General features: G+C 36.1%; 1 protein-coding gene across 7 annotated transcripts in view; it reads left to right on the top strand.

The window, feature by feature from the left end:
• Window positions 1-15,662, top strand: part of wdfy3 (WD repeat and FYVE domain containing 3) — a 166,052-nt gene that overhangs the window by 125,794 nt on the left and 24,596 nt on the right. For 5 of the 7 annotated variants that reach the window (XM_015364893.2, XM_015364898.2, XM_015364884.2 and 2 more), the window contains 9 exons: window positions 246-406; window positions 5,291-5,520; window positions 5,875-5,984; window positions 6,506-6,688; window positions 8,196-8,353; window positions 8,992-9,069; window positions 9,965-10,192; window positions 14,245-14,413; window positions 14,775-14,938. In XM_015364893.2, the coding sequence (XP_015220379.1) occupies window positions 246-406; window positions 5,291-5,520; window positions 5,875-5,984; window positions 6,506-6,688; window positions 8,196-8,353; window positions 8,992-9,069; window positions 9,965-10,192; window positions 14,245-14,413; window positions 14,775-14,938 (1,481 nt within the window). The remainder of the gene's footprint in view (window positions 1-245; window positions 407-5,290; window positions 5,521-5,874; window positions 5,985-6,505; window positions 6,689-8,195; window positions 8,354-8,991; window positions 9,070-9,964; window positions 10,193-14,244; window positions 14,414-14,774; window positions 14,939-15,662) is intronic. The other 2 variants (XM_015364903.2, XM_015364880.2) reach the window with 1 other exon arrangement.

Genomic DNA, 15,662 nt, shown 5'->3' with positions numbered 1-15,662 from the left:
ACTGTTTATGTAATGTACATATCTCTAATTATCTGTAAAAGTTAGAACTGGAGATTGAACAGAGATTTATGGAAACAGTAAAATGTTCTCTTTTGTTATCATCGCTTGCTTTACCAGTTACGAGAGGCTAAAGTTATTGTGGTATTTACAGTATATAGACTTAGTGCTCTGTCTGACCTCCCTAATGTTTTAGTCTTTCATGAATGTGATGTGAAGTTTGTCTGTTTAATTACTTGTTTTTTCAGGAGAAGATGCATCACTGCCTATCACAAGTGGTGGCAGTTACCATGTCCTGGTGAACAACGTGTTCTATTTTACCCAGCGTGTGGTGGACAAGCTGTGGCAAGGGATGTTTAACAAGGAGTCCAAGCTGGTGGTGGAGTTTATCATCCAGCTCATTGGGCAGGTAGGTTGAGGTCTGGTTTTGGAATGCCTGGGGCTACGTTCATTTCCTGAAATTTTCTTAAAGAATAATGATAAGAAAAATGGCATTGGGTTGCTGCGTTTGTTCTTTTTTTATTGTTATACTGTATGTAGAAAACGCAATATTTTTCTTAGCAAAATATATGATAAACAGACGGGTACTGTTAAAAATAATCAGTGTTTATTAGGCATACCATCTGTTTTGTCATTTTCCATTACAAAGAAATTTCTATTACTTTTTGATATTTCCTTAAGTATACACATTCTGCCACAGGACAACTAAATTTCTTGACTTTTCTACTGATTCTTCAGCTTTAAAATACCAAATCTTCAGCTGTAAGCCATTTGGTGTGGACTCATCTGTAAACAAATACCTCACGTTTTATACCGCAGAGAATATCCCAGCATGTTCTAGTTTTCATTTTTTCATAAACTAATAAGTGACAGATTTATTTAATCAGGCACAAGCCTCCCACTGATAAGCAAATTTGTTTAATTCAGTAGGCTTAGCTGTATACTGCAATTGCATAGAAATTAAGCAAATGTGATAATGTAATTTGAAACTGAAAAAATAGAACAGACTGTCAGTTTTCACTGGTGATTATAGAAGTAAATGTAATTGTTTTTACCTTTGTGTAAAGTGTAATGGAGCTTTAAACTAAATCATTAACATAATAGTAGTTTGTTTTACATGTTGGATAAGTCTATAACACCTTGAAACTCTCATAACCACTCAAACTAGTCTCAGCTTGACTTAGAGGAATCGGCAGATTTTTGTTTGCTCTGAAAAAACAAATACATAGCATGGTTTTCTGAATGTTAAATAAGAAGTTTAACGTGACAGTTCAAGAAATTATGTATGTTCAGCTATGTATGTATGCAGTTTGATTAAACTAAGTAAGTAAACAAGTGTAATTGAACATTACATTTAAAATTAATATACATCAGATAGGATGCTGTTGTACTAATGGATGGGGTTAAAATCCTTCTTTTATTATGATGCACCAGCTGTCTTTGTAATACCAAGAAGCCCATGTATATTAGTGTTCCTGAAAATATTGTTGCACGTAAGGAGTTCATTGTGTATCATTTAAACCAGTTCAGCAGTTCTTATTTTTTCATATGAGTCAGACAATAAGCAGGTCACCATAGCATATGATTTACCTAAAGTACACAAGCTCTGTGATGATGTACGGACAGCAGATGAACAGTGATGTTTCAGTATGTTAAAGTAGCTGAGATTCATGCTATCCTGGCATGATTCTGAGTAAATGCCAAAGCAAGACCAAAGCCTACTTGTCACACCCAGTCAGCCTAGAGCACACAGTCCTCAGTAGCCCCAGGAAACAGCAACATTCTCACGGGGAATTGCAATCAGACACACTCAGGTCATTTATCAATACGTCCCATGTTCTAGCAATGCTCCAATCAGTCCTCCTAATTATTCTATTCTCCATTTAATACTGTTTACGCCTCTTGATGATTGTGTGAGCCCTTTTTCAGGAAGCGCTTCACTCTGTCTCTGCTCAGAGAAACATCTCAGCCTGAAGGCCAGAAAACTTGAATCAGAAACCTGAAACCTGATCTATCAGAAACCAGCATCAAGCACCAGTCCAGTGGTGTCTTCCTACAGCTCCCAGTTTATTCAGATTGATGCTGTTTCATTTTAAAGTCAGTGGACGCCAGTAGTGCTGCATTCCTACAAAATGTCTCAATACTTGGTAGATGTCAGCCAGGAAGATCACTTAGACAGGTTTGTGTAGGCAATAAGAAAAGCTCCATAATTTTTTTTCCGGGAACCAAAGTCACATGCTGGATATTCAGCTGAAAGGTCACAATAACGTACTCACTATGGAGTTCTTCAATCATACAAAGTGGAAATCAGTGTGCAAAAGATTAGCTCTCGCATCCAAGACTATAAACTCCTGCTGCTGTCATTTGACATACCATTCTACATAAATCCTTTGAGTTGTCTATTAACAGTCCAAGAGAAAGCAGCTTAAAGTCTTTCTCCTTAATACCTAATGTACATGAAAGAAGTACAACTCTGGTCCAGGGGATTGTTACTTGTATTTTATATCCACTCAAGTCATAACTACCTAATTAATTGATTGCCATGTAATTTGCCCCTTTCTGCTCACCAGTCTCTGTAATGACTCATTTAATGCGATGTAGGAGCAAATAACTTCAGATTGTGCAGCAGCCATTTTACTTCAGAAATGTTCCAATGTGATGTGTATGCACAGTTAACAAGTAAGTTCCATTTTTCGGCAAATCTGGTTCGAGAACAATATTTCTAACGGATTAAAAGATATGTATTCACAAACCTGCTTCTTTACAGTGTAACAGGGCCACATCATGTTATTGGAAGGTTTGTTGCCTAATTCTGAATTTGAAAATATGGTGCTGCACACACCTGAACTCATCAATGCCAATTCTTTCTAACCCCAAAGTATAAAAATAGTGTTGCAGTTCCCCACTTTATTATAGACATTTTAATTAGTTGAATATTGGTTTCAGTTCCCCTAACCCTACTTTTAAGGTCTTATAGGAAAAGTAGGGTTAGGGGAACTGAAACCAATATTCAACTAATTAAAATGTCTATAATAAAGTGAAACAATGCCATCAGAGTAAGTAAAATAATATATTCTGGAAATCATATTGTATAGTTTTTAAATTAGTTTCTGACATAAACATAAGAATTATGTTGTGATGACGCTAAATTGGTCATGTGACATGTACGAGACCCTAAGCAATGTTGCTGTTCCACTTCTTACACATGCTGATAGCTTCCTCATTTTTTTTATTTTACGAGTTGTAGATTAATTAACAAAAACACTGTAACAAGTCATGTAGTAACAGACAAATAAGTACTAGAACCTGAGATGAAGTTTGAACAACTGAGTTTATTGTATGCAAGGAACAATAAGACCAAAGTATTGTTCGAAATATAGGTACAAAACCTCCAGTTTATATTGCAAATTTCACCCTTCCGCAAATTGTTACCATAGCAATGGGGGGGCACCTGTGTTTGGACATTCCCAAGACCTTGAACACTTTTAGTGGTCAGTTTTATCTTTCCTTAGTTGGGGGGGGGGGTCTTTATCTTACACTTTGAATTTCATATTGATTAACTCCCATCCCTGCCATAACTCAAAGGTGCCTAAGCATGGAATGTCTTGTGTCACAAGAAGTCTTTGTGCAGAAAGAAATCAGTTAACCCCTTTCTCACATCTTGTATCTTTCTTCAAACAGTATTGCTTAGTCCTTCCTGCAACTTATCAAGTATTTTATACTTTTTTCTTCTTTTAAGCTCATCACGCATCTAGGTTGCTTAGCAACAAAGGACTCTTTGTCCTTTCTCATACACTGTGGAGCCTCATTTATTTATTATTTACCTAATGACTATCACATTATTTAGGAAATCTCTATTACTAACACTTTTTTGCATAATCAAATAGTAATAACTATCAAAGCCCACTAATATGCGCAGAACACTGTAGGAATGTGAAAGACATTGTGGAAATCTCTCAAGCATGCATGCACCACAGCTTACAGATGTTTCTCAAGCTGAAAGATACAAGGTTGTACAAGGTAAAATAAGTACAGAAAATTCAGTATGGATACTCTTAATCACATTAGGTAAATTTGCATATAGCAGGAGATTACTGTATTTCTTTTCAAAATTACATTGAAAAAGGTGAATTGTTTGTTGTGGCCCTGGATCTTAACTTGTAGGATAAGAATTATGAAATAAAATCATTTTCTTTTTTACATTTCTGTGTCTTGTGGCTCCAATTTACATTTTCGGTCTCACTTATGCATAGTGTGGGATGTCACATGAATTCTTTATAAAATTCTTATGAGGAAATTGAAACTTTGAACTTATCATGAGGAAAGATGTTATGTTGTTATGCAAATTAAACATTAACAGTTGAAAGAAAAAGTTTGTGAACCCTTTGGGATTACCTGGATTTCTGCATTAATTACTCATAAAAATGTGGTCTGATCTTCAACTAATAGGCAAACACAATCTGCTTAAACTAATAACACACAAACAATTGTACTTCTTCTTGTCAGCACTGAACACATTGTTTAATCATTCACAGTCTAGGTTGGAAAAAGTATGTGAACCCTTGACCAGGTAATTCCAAAGGGTTCACAACATTTTTCTTGTAACTGTATATCTAAATTCCTCAATGTGTGCTCCTAGGAAGTTTGTTTGCATTTAATATTTTTTCCATTCTGATCAAATCCAATTAAACATATAGCTTATTTAAAACCAAACTGCTTATTTATGGTGAAGAATCTCCCTTATTATTTTTACATCCAAAACATATGTGAATAATCTTTTGATTATTCCTTTGAATTGTAAGGAGTTTAATCCTCACGTTCATATCCATGCCTTTGCTGCACGCGTCTTCCTAACATATGGAGTTCCTTTAACTAAACCTAAAGTTTGTATACACATGTAGTGAGTACCTTGAATAAGAGAATACCGGTACATTTAGAGTATTACAGCATCTATGTGAACATAATGAGATTTGATCAGATGATTCTCATTAAGTGGTATCTAGAAATCCTGATCAGAAAGCATGGATTACAGTAAACAGGATTTTTTTGGAACCACATACTGTATGTATTTTTGTTACAACCATAACTTAAATTTTGATTAATTATTTTCACTTAGTTGTGGTCTGATTATCCAATTTCCATGTTGCATCTTTTTTTTTTTAAGCAAAGCTATTTTTTTATTGAATGAATTATGCCAAATATGCTGCATTCCTAAGGGCCTTAGCTTTGAAGATTTTTTTTTACCTTGAAAGCTCAACAAAAGTATTTTTCTGTTGTTCTCTTTGCCATGAAGTCTAAGAGGAGATCTCAAGGCTTATCCCTGGACCCCATCTATCACTGCCTGAACAGGACCATCCTCTACCAGCTCTCCCGGCCACACAAGACCGTTCCTCAGCAGGTGGCACTGCTGGACGCTCTGCGTGTGCTCACTGTCAACCGCAACCTCATCCTGGGCCCAGGCAACCATGACCAGGAGTTCATTGCTTGTCTGGCTCATTGTTTCATCAACCTCCATGTGGGAAGGTGAGAATCTCGCTGTGTTAAAGCAACACAGAGAACATTTTTGAAAACAAGTCACAAGGTTTCATAATGTTCTTTTTCATTTGTACCAAAAATTGAAATTGAATTTAAATTGAATGTAGTTTAAAATACCTTTTGAGAATTATTTTAATAATACGTTTCATTTTTTGTTTTTGTATTAAACAGTTTTTGTGGTGATTTTAGTAGCTTGTGATAAATTTTGTTTTGGAATTAGTTATCATGTATTCTTAGCTTTTAAAGAGCCCAAGTGTCCTACCATTTCTGCATTAATGACTGGATAAAACAAATGCAGCTTTCTGGATAGAGAAGTCACTGCTAAAATTCTGTTTTCACTAGCAGCGTTGATGGCTTTGGTCTGGAAGCCGAAGCTAGAATGACTACATGGCACATCATGATGCCTTCTGACATTGAACCTGATGGGCCACACAGCCAGGATGTCAGTGAAGGTAAACTTCTGAATTAGGGCAACATAAATTAGGACACAATGTAGGACATCTACATCGTAAGCAGTCCAGTATGGGTACAGGACTTTTTGAAGTACTGCAGTATTTTTGTGGTGCTTTTCTCAGGACCTTAAAACTGATCGTCAGATAAGCGGAGAATTGGGACATTATTGTTCTGAACATTTATGTTTTCAGAGGTTTATAAAATCCATATGTTTGACAAAAGATCATGAAACACAAGAGTGTAGAGGCCTATACAAAGTTGTGTCAGAGTGACTGTATTAACTGATAAGTCAGATGGTTTGTTTGCCCAATTGGATTTTTCAATAAATATTTGGAAATTTCCCATAATATCTTCTCTGAAACAAATAAAGATATGATGTACAGTGTCACCTTATATCCAAGATGTACATTGAAAAGTTAAAATAAAACTTCAAACAAGTTCTTGCTTGATCAACTAGAGTGAAATTTAGACAACTTAAATGAAATGTTTTTTATGTTTTGTTCTCTTCTGTTTATCTTAGGTCGTCAACTTCTGCTGAAAGCAGTGAACAGAGTTTGGACTGAGCTCATTCTCAGTAAGAAGCAAGCCTTGGAAGAAATATTCAAAGTGCCCTTGCCTGTGAATGACCGTGGCCATGTAGATATTGTCACTGCACGAGCCCACATAGAAGAGGCAGCTGCTAAGAGTTGGCAGAATCATCTAGGTTAGTTCTGTAATTATTTTCTAATATATTGTTTGTTGAAAAAAGAACTCTTTAGAGATGCTAATCCTAATGTAAATTGCATGCTATGAAAAGTCCAATTTTAGATTTTGCATTTTATAGCGTATTTAAAATGTTATATGTGTACTGCTTGATAAACCTGGTGTACTATCCTGTTGTAATCCATATCTTAACCTTCATTTGAACGATGAATTACATGAAGTAAAACATGAGTTTCTGAAATGAGCCTGTTGATGATTTTAGTTATCTATGGGAATAACTAAAATCTCTGGGATCTAGATTTCTATTGCAGCTTTAGGCGCAAACCAGCTAAACCAATAATTTCTTGATGGTTTCTAAAGGGAAGAAATTGTAATCTTGTGTTTCTAAACTCCTGTGAATACTGCAGATACAATAATAATAATAATAATTGCTTACACTTAGTGCTTTTCTGGACACTCCACTCAAAGCTCTTTACAGGTAATGGGGACTCCCCTCCACCACCATCAATGTGCAGCATCCACCTGGATGATGCGACGGCAGCCATAGTGCGCCAGAACGCTCACCACACATCAGCTATTAGTAATGGAGCCAATTTATAGATGGGGATTATGATTGATAAGGGCCAATTGGAAATTTGGCCAGGACGCCAGGGTGACACCATTTCGAGAAATGCCTTTGGATTTTTAATGACAATAGAGAGTCAGGACCTCGGTTTCATATCTCGTCCAAAGGGCAGCGCCTTTTTACAGTATAGTGTCTCCGTCACTATACTGGGGCATTAGGACCCACATGGACTGCAGGGTGAGCACGCCACGCTGGCCCCAGTAACACCTCCTACAGCAGCAACCTTAGTTTTTCCCAGGTCTCACATCCAGGTCCTGACCACGCTCACACCTGCTTAGCTTCAGTGGGTTGCCAGTTGTAACTTACAGGTTGATATGGCTGCTGAAAATAGCTGTGCAAATACTCAAGTTTCTTGAGTTGTATGTACTAGTTTTTTTTAATGCAGTTAGAACCTCTTTTCCTTGTTAAGTGTATGCTCTCCATTACAGGGTGATATGGCTGCTGGCTATGTACAGCAACCTAGTTTGCTGACTTGGACATACAGTAGGCAATATAGACAGTGAGAGTGATTTTTCCAAAATTTGGCTGCAAAATAAAATGTGCCCCTGAATTTCCCAAAAGGAAACTTTTAAAATTAAAATTTTCTAGATGTAAGTATGGGTTTTTTTGTTGGTTCATATAGACATAATCTGGAATTTTCACAGGACATTATTGAGAGATGAGAAAAGAAACAGAAATTTGAAAGCTGAATAGTAACACTGAGGATTGATCGGACTTTTTAAATTAAATGAGCTGCAAAAACTTAGCTACACGTGTCTAATCTAAGTTGTGAAAAAATAGACTTGTAGAGGTCTGATAGGAATATAGATGGTTTATTTTTAAGATGACTTTTTTTTCAACCTATATTTCTATACTGTTTTGTCTGCTGTGTGCTCCTCTCCAGCCCATGAGAAGAAGAGTATCAGCCGGGGAGAAGCCATAGCTCCCGTCTCACAGTCCAAGCTGTCCAGAGTCAGCAGTGGCTTCGGCCTGTCCAAGCTGACAGGAGCGCGGCGCAATAGGAAAGAAAGCGGGCTCAATAAAAGTAATCTCTCTGCTCAGGTCTGTGGAATAGATTCATAGAGTGAATTGCGAAGCTGACAAAATCCAGTGTAAAACTTTAGATCTCATATTAGTGATAAGGCACTGTGTGTGGAATGATAAAATACTATGGTGTGTTTGAGGACATAAAATGATTGTAGTGGCTTCTTTAAAAGATTATGTATATAAAGACTATATAAAGTCTATTTTCTTTGTAGTTGTGATAATTCTCAGCTACAAAGAAAAAAGGTAACTCATTTTTGTTTGACTGTCATCTTTACTCTGATGATTCGTTTTACATGTTAATTCTGATTAAGAACAATTTATTGTAAATATTTCCTGCCTCAGATGGTCTTTCAAGTTACGCAGCCATCGCTGTATTTATATTATTATATATTTTAAGATTTAGACATTTAGTTTTTCCCATTTGTTGTATTTTGTGTAAACATGTAAATTTTCATTTCTAAACATTTAAAGATTCTGTCCTGAATATTGTAGTGATTAACTTTATTTGTCCTAAATGTATCACCAAATGGTAAAAATGCTTCACCGTGTTCCCCGTCCTTTAGCTAAGCTGATATGCGTGCAGTTTTCTTTATCCAACATTATATATACTTTGTGTTAGTTTCCAAACTTATTGGTATAGTTTCCATCTTCAGGAAACCTTCCAGTGGATGTTTACCCACATTGCTGTTGTTCGGGATCTGGTGGCCATGCAGTATAAGGAGTATCAAGAAGTAAGTAACGAATGTGAACTCACTTAGCATAAAACATTCAAAGTGTCTTTTATTATGTTGGACATAACTGGTACAGAACTGAGACATGACTGAAACAGAGAACCTTGAAAAGAGTTTCTACACTTCCTTGTGGGTAGCTGCGTCATCATGTGTAGTCTGCAAAGGAACAAGTAATAGGTTTATTCCATGCTGAAAAGAGAAGAGAGAAAACACAATGTTTCAGCTGTGAAGCCTTCTTCAGAGAAGGCTTTTATCTCTTCTCTTTTTAGCATGGAATAAACCTATTGTTCCTCTACACTTCCTTGACTGACTATCCATATACCTTATCAGTTTTTTTTATTAACTTTCCTGAATTAGCTAAATATTTCATGCAAGTGTCAATTTTTTGGTTTAGTTTATTGTAGTTTATGTTGTATTTTGAATAGTGCAAGCCAAAACACTGGGCCAGTCAATGGTATTACAAACTTTTGTTTATATCCCTTTAATAGTACAACTAGATATAGTACTCACTCCTGTATTCTGTACCTGAAATGATCATCTTTAGAAATATAGTACTAAATCAATTATTTAACTAAAGACCAGTGATAAATATTGTATTAAGCATTTACCACTGTGTATGTAATCCTAAAATGGAGAGTATTTGGTATGGTATTGTAAGAAATCGCATCATTCAGAGACCGCACCATTCTGTACTCATAGGCAGAATCTAATGGTCAGCACTCAGTAGTGATGTATTTTAGTAACTTTATCACTAGTGGGATAGTGGGGAAATTATAAACAAAATCCAAGATCCAAAAAGCTAATTTTCTCTAGTACTTAAACAAATAAATAGTACGGTAGATTAGTTGACAGTATAAAATTTAAAATTATCTTCCTTCTACTCTTCCCCATGCAGAGGCAACAGAATGCCCTGAAGTATGTAACTGAGGAGTGGGCTCAGATAGAGTATGAGTTATTGAGAGAAAGGGGCCTTTGGGGGCCACCAATTGGATCCCACCTGGATAAGTTCCTGCTGGAGATGACTGAAGGACCCTGCCGGATGAGGAAGAAGATGGTGCGCAATGACATGTTTTACATCCACTACCCCTATGTTCCAGACACAGAGCAAGACACCAGCTCCCAGGTAAGCACATTTCAGTACAATAGATCCACCACGCCTAAACCAGCAGAACAAACCACTTCAGATTTAAACATATGATCCGAAGCAAACTGACTTTCTTTGCAAAATGAGTGAAATACAGGGTTGGTTTTGAACTGTTTAGCATTGTAGTAATTGAAATTGCTGAAATTATTTTTCTGCAAATTCGGTTTAATGTCTTGTAACACTTTTAACTGTCACTGTGTAGCTTAAGGTATTTGAATTATGCATTAAATGTGTTACCAATCCTTCAGTTTCTATAAATGTGGGGTCATGTTTAGGTCAATTAAAATCCTATGGATTTAAAGACAGCTTAATCTTAAACATAGTGTTTTATCAGTATTCGGAAAAATGTGAATAAGCTATAGATTTTAGCAAACAGGGGTATTTGTTTTCTTCCAAAGTATTAAGTACATTTAATTAAATTAATTGTACATAATTAAAAAATCTATAAAATCATTCTCAATTTAGCACATCACCAATTAATCCAAAAGGAGCATTCAGAAAGCAAGAAATCTGATGTCCCCTTGTATCAGAAATGCTACAGGGTCTCTAAAAGTTGCATTTCCCTTTAGGTCCCCTTTATTAATAATGTAACAATGTTATTGATCAGGGAGGGGGTCAATTTAAGTGAAGCAGAAGCATTGTGGTTTTGTCAAGCTGTTGTGTTTCTGTTTGGTTTCCCCATTGTTCCTTAACATTTGGTATGCAATTTTTCATACAAAGCCTTCACAAAATCTCTCAGTGCTGGACTTTTTTCACTTGGGCAGTGTTTAAAATATTTTGTATCATTCTTACTGCTAGTTTAATGACCACTTTATATGTAATTGGTCAAATACTAACTGAAACACTAGATTACAAAGATGTGTTTTTAGACAATCAATTTTTTGCTCCATTTAAAAACTTTTATTTTTTTCAGAATATATATTTTTGTTTTCTTCTTGATATATTTATTGTCTGTATTTCACGTCTCGCTATCACTATCCTCAAAACCTCACACAGGGGAAAATGAGGAAGTGTAGGCACCTAATACAAACCATTCTTCTTTTAATACACAGGCTGGAGGTTTAATCAGCACATCACTTAATGATAGCACATCAAACCTGAAACAGCCACAACACTGCATGGTTAGCTGTGAGCCAAAACAGCTTTGTCTGACCAATCCCACCCTACCCTTGGCAGCCTCTTGGGGGTATTCTAGTCACAGTCAGCTAGTTACTTGACCAGATACAGCCTGCATTTGGGCGATTGTATTTACTTGTTGAGTCACTCATTAGGCTCCATAAAGTTTTTAATTTTAATCAAAGCTTTCTTTTGTCTTCATTTATATTAATGCTAATTTATGAAAAAAAATATTTTAAATTTTGATTACAAAAATATATTTTACACATACTGTACTGTAGTGGCTTTAAAACTTTACAGTATCATATTGTGTTTAGAAGCAAATAAACATGTACAGTACAAAACTAAACGGAGGCCAGATTGAAACAGGTTTTGCACTATATTTAGATTTTTTTGCTACTGTACTGTAGCTGATTTACTCCACTGTACTTTTTGGTTATCTGTGGATGATGTGATTTATGTGTGTGACATATCTAGAATTCTAGTCTTTTTGTTCACATACCTGTATTACTGTACATGCTGTGAAGAAGTACTTTCTGTTCTGTTTTAAATAAAATATTAGAATGAGCAACTTTCTATGCCATGCCAATACAATACATTAAGAACTAGGAACTTGGATTATAGGGTGGTTAAACAGACTTAAGGAACGCTAAAGTTTTTTAATTCAAAAATATAGTAAAATACACACTTTGCTTGCTTGGTGAGGGAGACAGTGATTTACATTTTGTCTTAATGCTAATTATATAATGTAAATGATAGAAGTGAATAGATAGAAATAAATATAACATTATATAAAATATGTAGTTCAGGTCGGTAGCTGCGTCAGCATGTGTAGGCTGCAAAGGAACAAGTAATAGGTTTATTCCATGCTGAAAAAAAGAAGAAAGAAAACAACGTTTCAGCCGTGGAGCCTTCTTCAGGTGTTATATAAAATATGACTTCATTCTCATGATGGTGCAAAAATTCTAGTGTTTTGCATGTTCTTAGATAGCTAATTAGATTAGCTATCTAATAAGGACATGCTTTGAACCTATGAACAATTGTCCCTTTTGTTCAAATTTCAGTCCCCCTGGGCGAGCAGATTAAGTAGTATTTTGAGTATACAAATTAACTGCATAACTTGTGTAGAAATGCTGAAATAGTAGGATTACCAAACAGGAAATAATGTCACACAAAATTATCTTAATTTGAGTTAATTTGAGCAATCTCATTTTGTATACAAACCTGGGAAAATATAGCCAATCATTAAAAATAGTGAATTAGGAAATGTGTAATCAAAATGTGAAGGTGATATTAAGCTGTCAGCTCAGTACATAATCTCCTGTCACAGCTTGAGGAACAATGAGCCTGTCCTACAACAAATTTTTAATATGTTGTATGTTATAGGTAAGTGCCCTATGATGTATTTGTCCCGTAAATGTCTGTAGATAATTGTGTTGATTGTATACGCATAGGCAACACTGTAATTTATCTTCCAAGCCAATAAAGCTTCTTGAATGAATACAAACACAGTGGAGTGTGAATGGCTGATGACAACTAGCTCAACCAGTTGTTGGGTACACTCTGGTTAATAACACCTGCAGTTTGCTTTCTCCATCTGTCTGTGGTGGAGGGGCTTATCCTCTTCTGCCACTCTTCCTCAGTTTAATATCTTATATATTCCTAGTACAAATGCTGATGGGTTTATGAGATTGAGAATGTAAAGTGAATATTTAATGGACTGTGTGATATATAAAATTAATATAAATATCAATGTAGTAGACTGTGTACCATATTTTTTGTTTTTATTAATTTATAATAATGACATTCAGAAACTTATTTTTATTTTAGCTACCATCATTTTTCTTTAGTTACATAATACACTCATACCCCGGTATCTGAACCTAATTCGTTTCTGAAAATCTGTTCGGAAGGCGGGAGATCGTAAATTGAAAAACAAATTTCATTATTTCTTATGGGAAACATTCCACCCCGAAGTCAAGTTCACTCAAAAACCACCCAAAACATATAATACCATACAGACCATTATAGCATTAGTGAACAATGCAGTTCTACTAAAAAAAGCCACCTATATCTGTAAAATAATTAATGTTACCAGATTTACTTTTTTCATTCTTTCATATAGATCGCTATCCACACGATCTACTAGAACGATGTGTATACTGTTGTTGACTAATTTAAACAACTGTTGTTGTTACAGTACATTAAAGAATCTTTTTCTCTTCCTTAAGACCCCATAATGAACAGCAACTACAAAACAAACATAAAAAAACACTTTGAATATGAGAGCACAAGCTTTCGTTGTGATTGTAAACAAAGTACTTCTGCACCCGTACAGGAACAAACAGCTGTTCAGTGGCACTGAATTCAACTGATCGCAGAAGATTCTCAGCCAAAATCAGTCACTTTAATGTGGATTAGCAAAATTTATAAAAATTTATTTAACTTATAACAAATTACAAAGTACAAATTCTTCATGTTCGGGTAAGTATACATTTGCATACCGAACATTCTTTTATTTCGGTATGAGTGCACCATATTAATATTCCATATTAAGAAGATTTACAAAAGTAGGACAGCAGATTAAATTAAGCTAATGTTTTCACTAACATATAATGCACCACAGGTGCCATCTATCGATCTTCTTTGGCCAGTGAAGGTTTTTTGGGCAGTTTGATTCAGGGTAACACATCAAACCGAGGCATGGCGCAGTCAGTTTACCGTGGAAATGAGTTTTGACAAGCAGTCTGTTTCTACTTTAGAAATGGCTGTTCATATGCCCTTTAATGAAGAATAGGTCCTGTGAATGCACCTGTTTATGTCAAACCTGCCTGCAATAATGAGTCTAATATCTCTTTCCAAAATTTAATTTTAATTCATAAGATATTTTCTAATCCTAAACAATGTCTTTTTAGAAACCCACCCGTTACCGAAGAGCCATAAGTTATGACAGCAAGGAGTACTACATGCGTGTCCTCTCTGGAAATCCAGGCATGTATCAGCACTCCATTGAGCAGAGCTCAGAGGGGGAGACTACACAGCATGAGCCTGAGCATGGAGAGGACACTATCGCCAAAGTCAAAGGTAACAGCCTGTTAATTAAGCTTACAGTGCTATTGAAACAGCAAGCATATTACCTTCTGTTAAACCCTAGCATATGGTCTCATGACATTCTCAGAACTTTGCAGTTAATATATTATGTGATGTTTTAACAGATGGTGTTATTGTATATTATTAGTTGATTATATATGCTTTTTTATTCTTAACAGTAGTCCTTTATGGTCAAATTACAGATTTAAAGATACCTTTAGATGTTCAGAATCATCAGAAAAGACCATTTTAATAGCAGACTTAAATTTTTTCGATTATTTAGTCATTAGATTGTGACTGCCTTCTGTTGATGTCAACTTAAACCAATATCTGGCTGTACCCCATTACTCCCAAGGCTTAGTGAAGCCCCCACTGAAACGCTCACGCTCCACTGCTGACGGGGCAGATGAAGACAGCCAGGAGCAGCTGCAAGACCAGTTGCTGGAATCTGGGGCCATGGATGAGGAAGAGAAGACAGATAATACTACTCTGCTGAGGTTACTGGAAGAGGGAGAGAAGGTTGGATATAGTTTTTGCTCTTTTGTTGTGGAATTCCATGATAGGTGCATTACTTTAAAATAGTGTGACATGTTTGGGGTGGCCAGGTCACAGCCAGCAGGATCTTGATGCTGTGGGCACAGTGTAAGGCCAGGAAATAATTCTTAGTCCTTATCCTTCCTGTGAATAGAGCACAGAGCAGTTCAGCTTTCTCCTCTTCAGATCACTCCAAGCTTCCAGCTTTTTAAACAGTCACCTGGCCAACTGTCTTCAAACAGTTGGTCCAGACAGGGCTGTGCTCTTACAATATGTTTTTTTGAAAATAGTGGTATGTTAGAATTTATGACAATAATTGACACTTTATATATACAAAAAAGCAAAACCATAAAGAATTTCCATTCTATTCCTCATCCCATCCCCCCTCCCACCATCACTTCATGGGTAGTAAATGTCCTCCCTCCCCAGCCCTCAGATGACCCCAGAAATGCCCCTTCAGGAGGTAGCCCTTAAAATGGGCTTAATGGTGCTTTGATGGTGTCCATTGCCCTCAGCCTCAGTCTGTCCCACTCCACCAGCCCCTTGGACTTGTGCAATTGAAAGGTCCATAGAAACAATGCCAAGAAAGGAAAGGGTTCACTGACTCCTGGGGAAGGGCCACCAGTGCTGGGGAGCCATACACTTAGCAAATAAGGGAGAAAAGCATACATTATTTCCAGAACAGACTTCGGGCCCTAGAACACAACCA

Source organism: Lepisosteus oculatus, chromosome 3, assembly GCF_040954835.1.
Source record: "Lepisosteus oculatus isolate fLepOcu1 chromosome 3, fLepOcu1.hap2, whole genome shotgun sequence".
In the NCBI taxonomy this organism is placed as follows: Eukaryota; Metazoa; Chordata; class Actinopteri; order Semionotiformes; family Lepisosteidae; genus Lepisosteus; species Lepisosteus oculatus.
The sequence above is the reverse complement of the archived record's forward strand: the minus strand, read 5'-3'. Positions and strand labels throughout refer to the sequence as shown.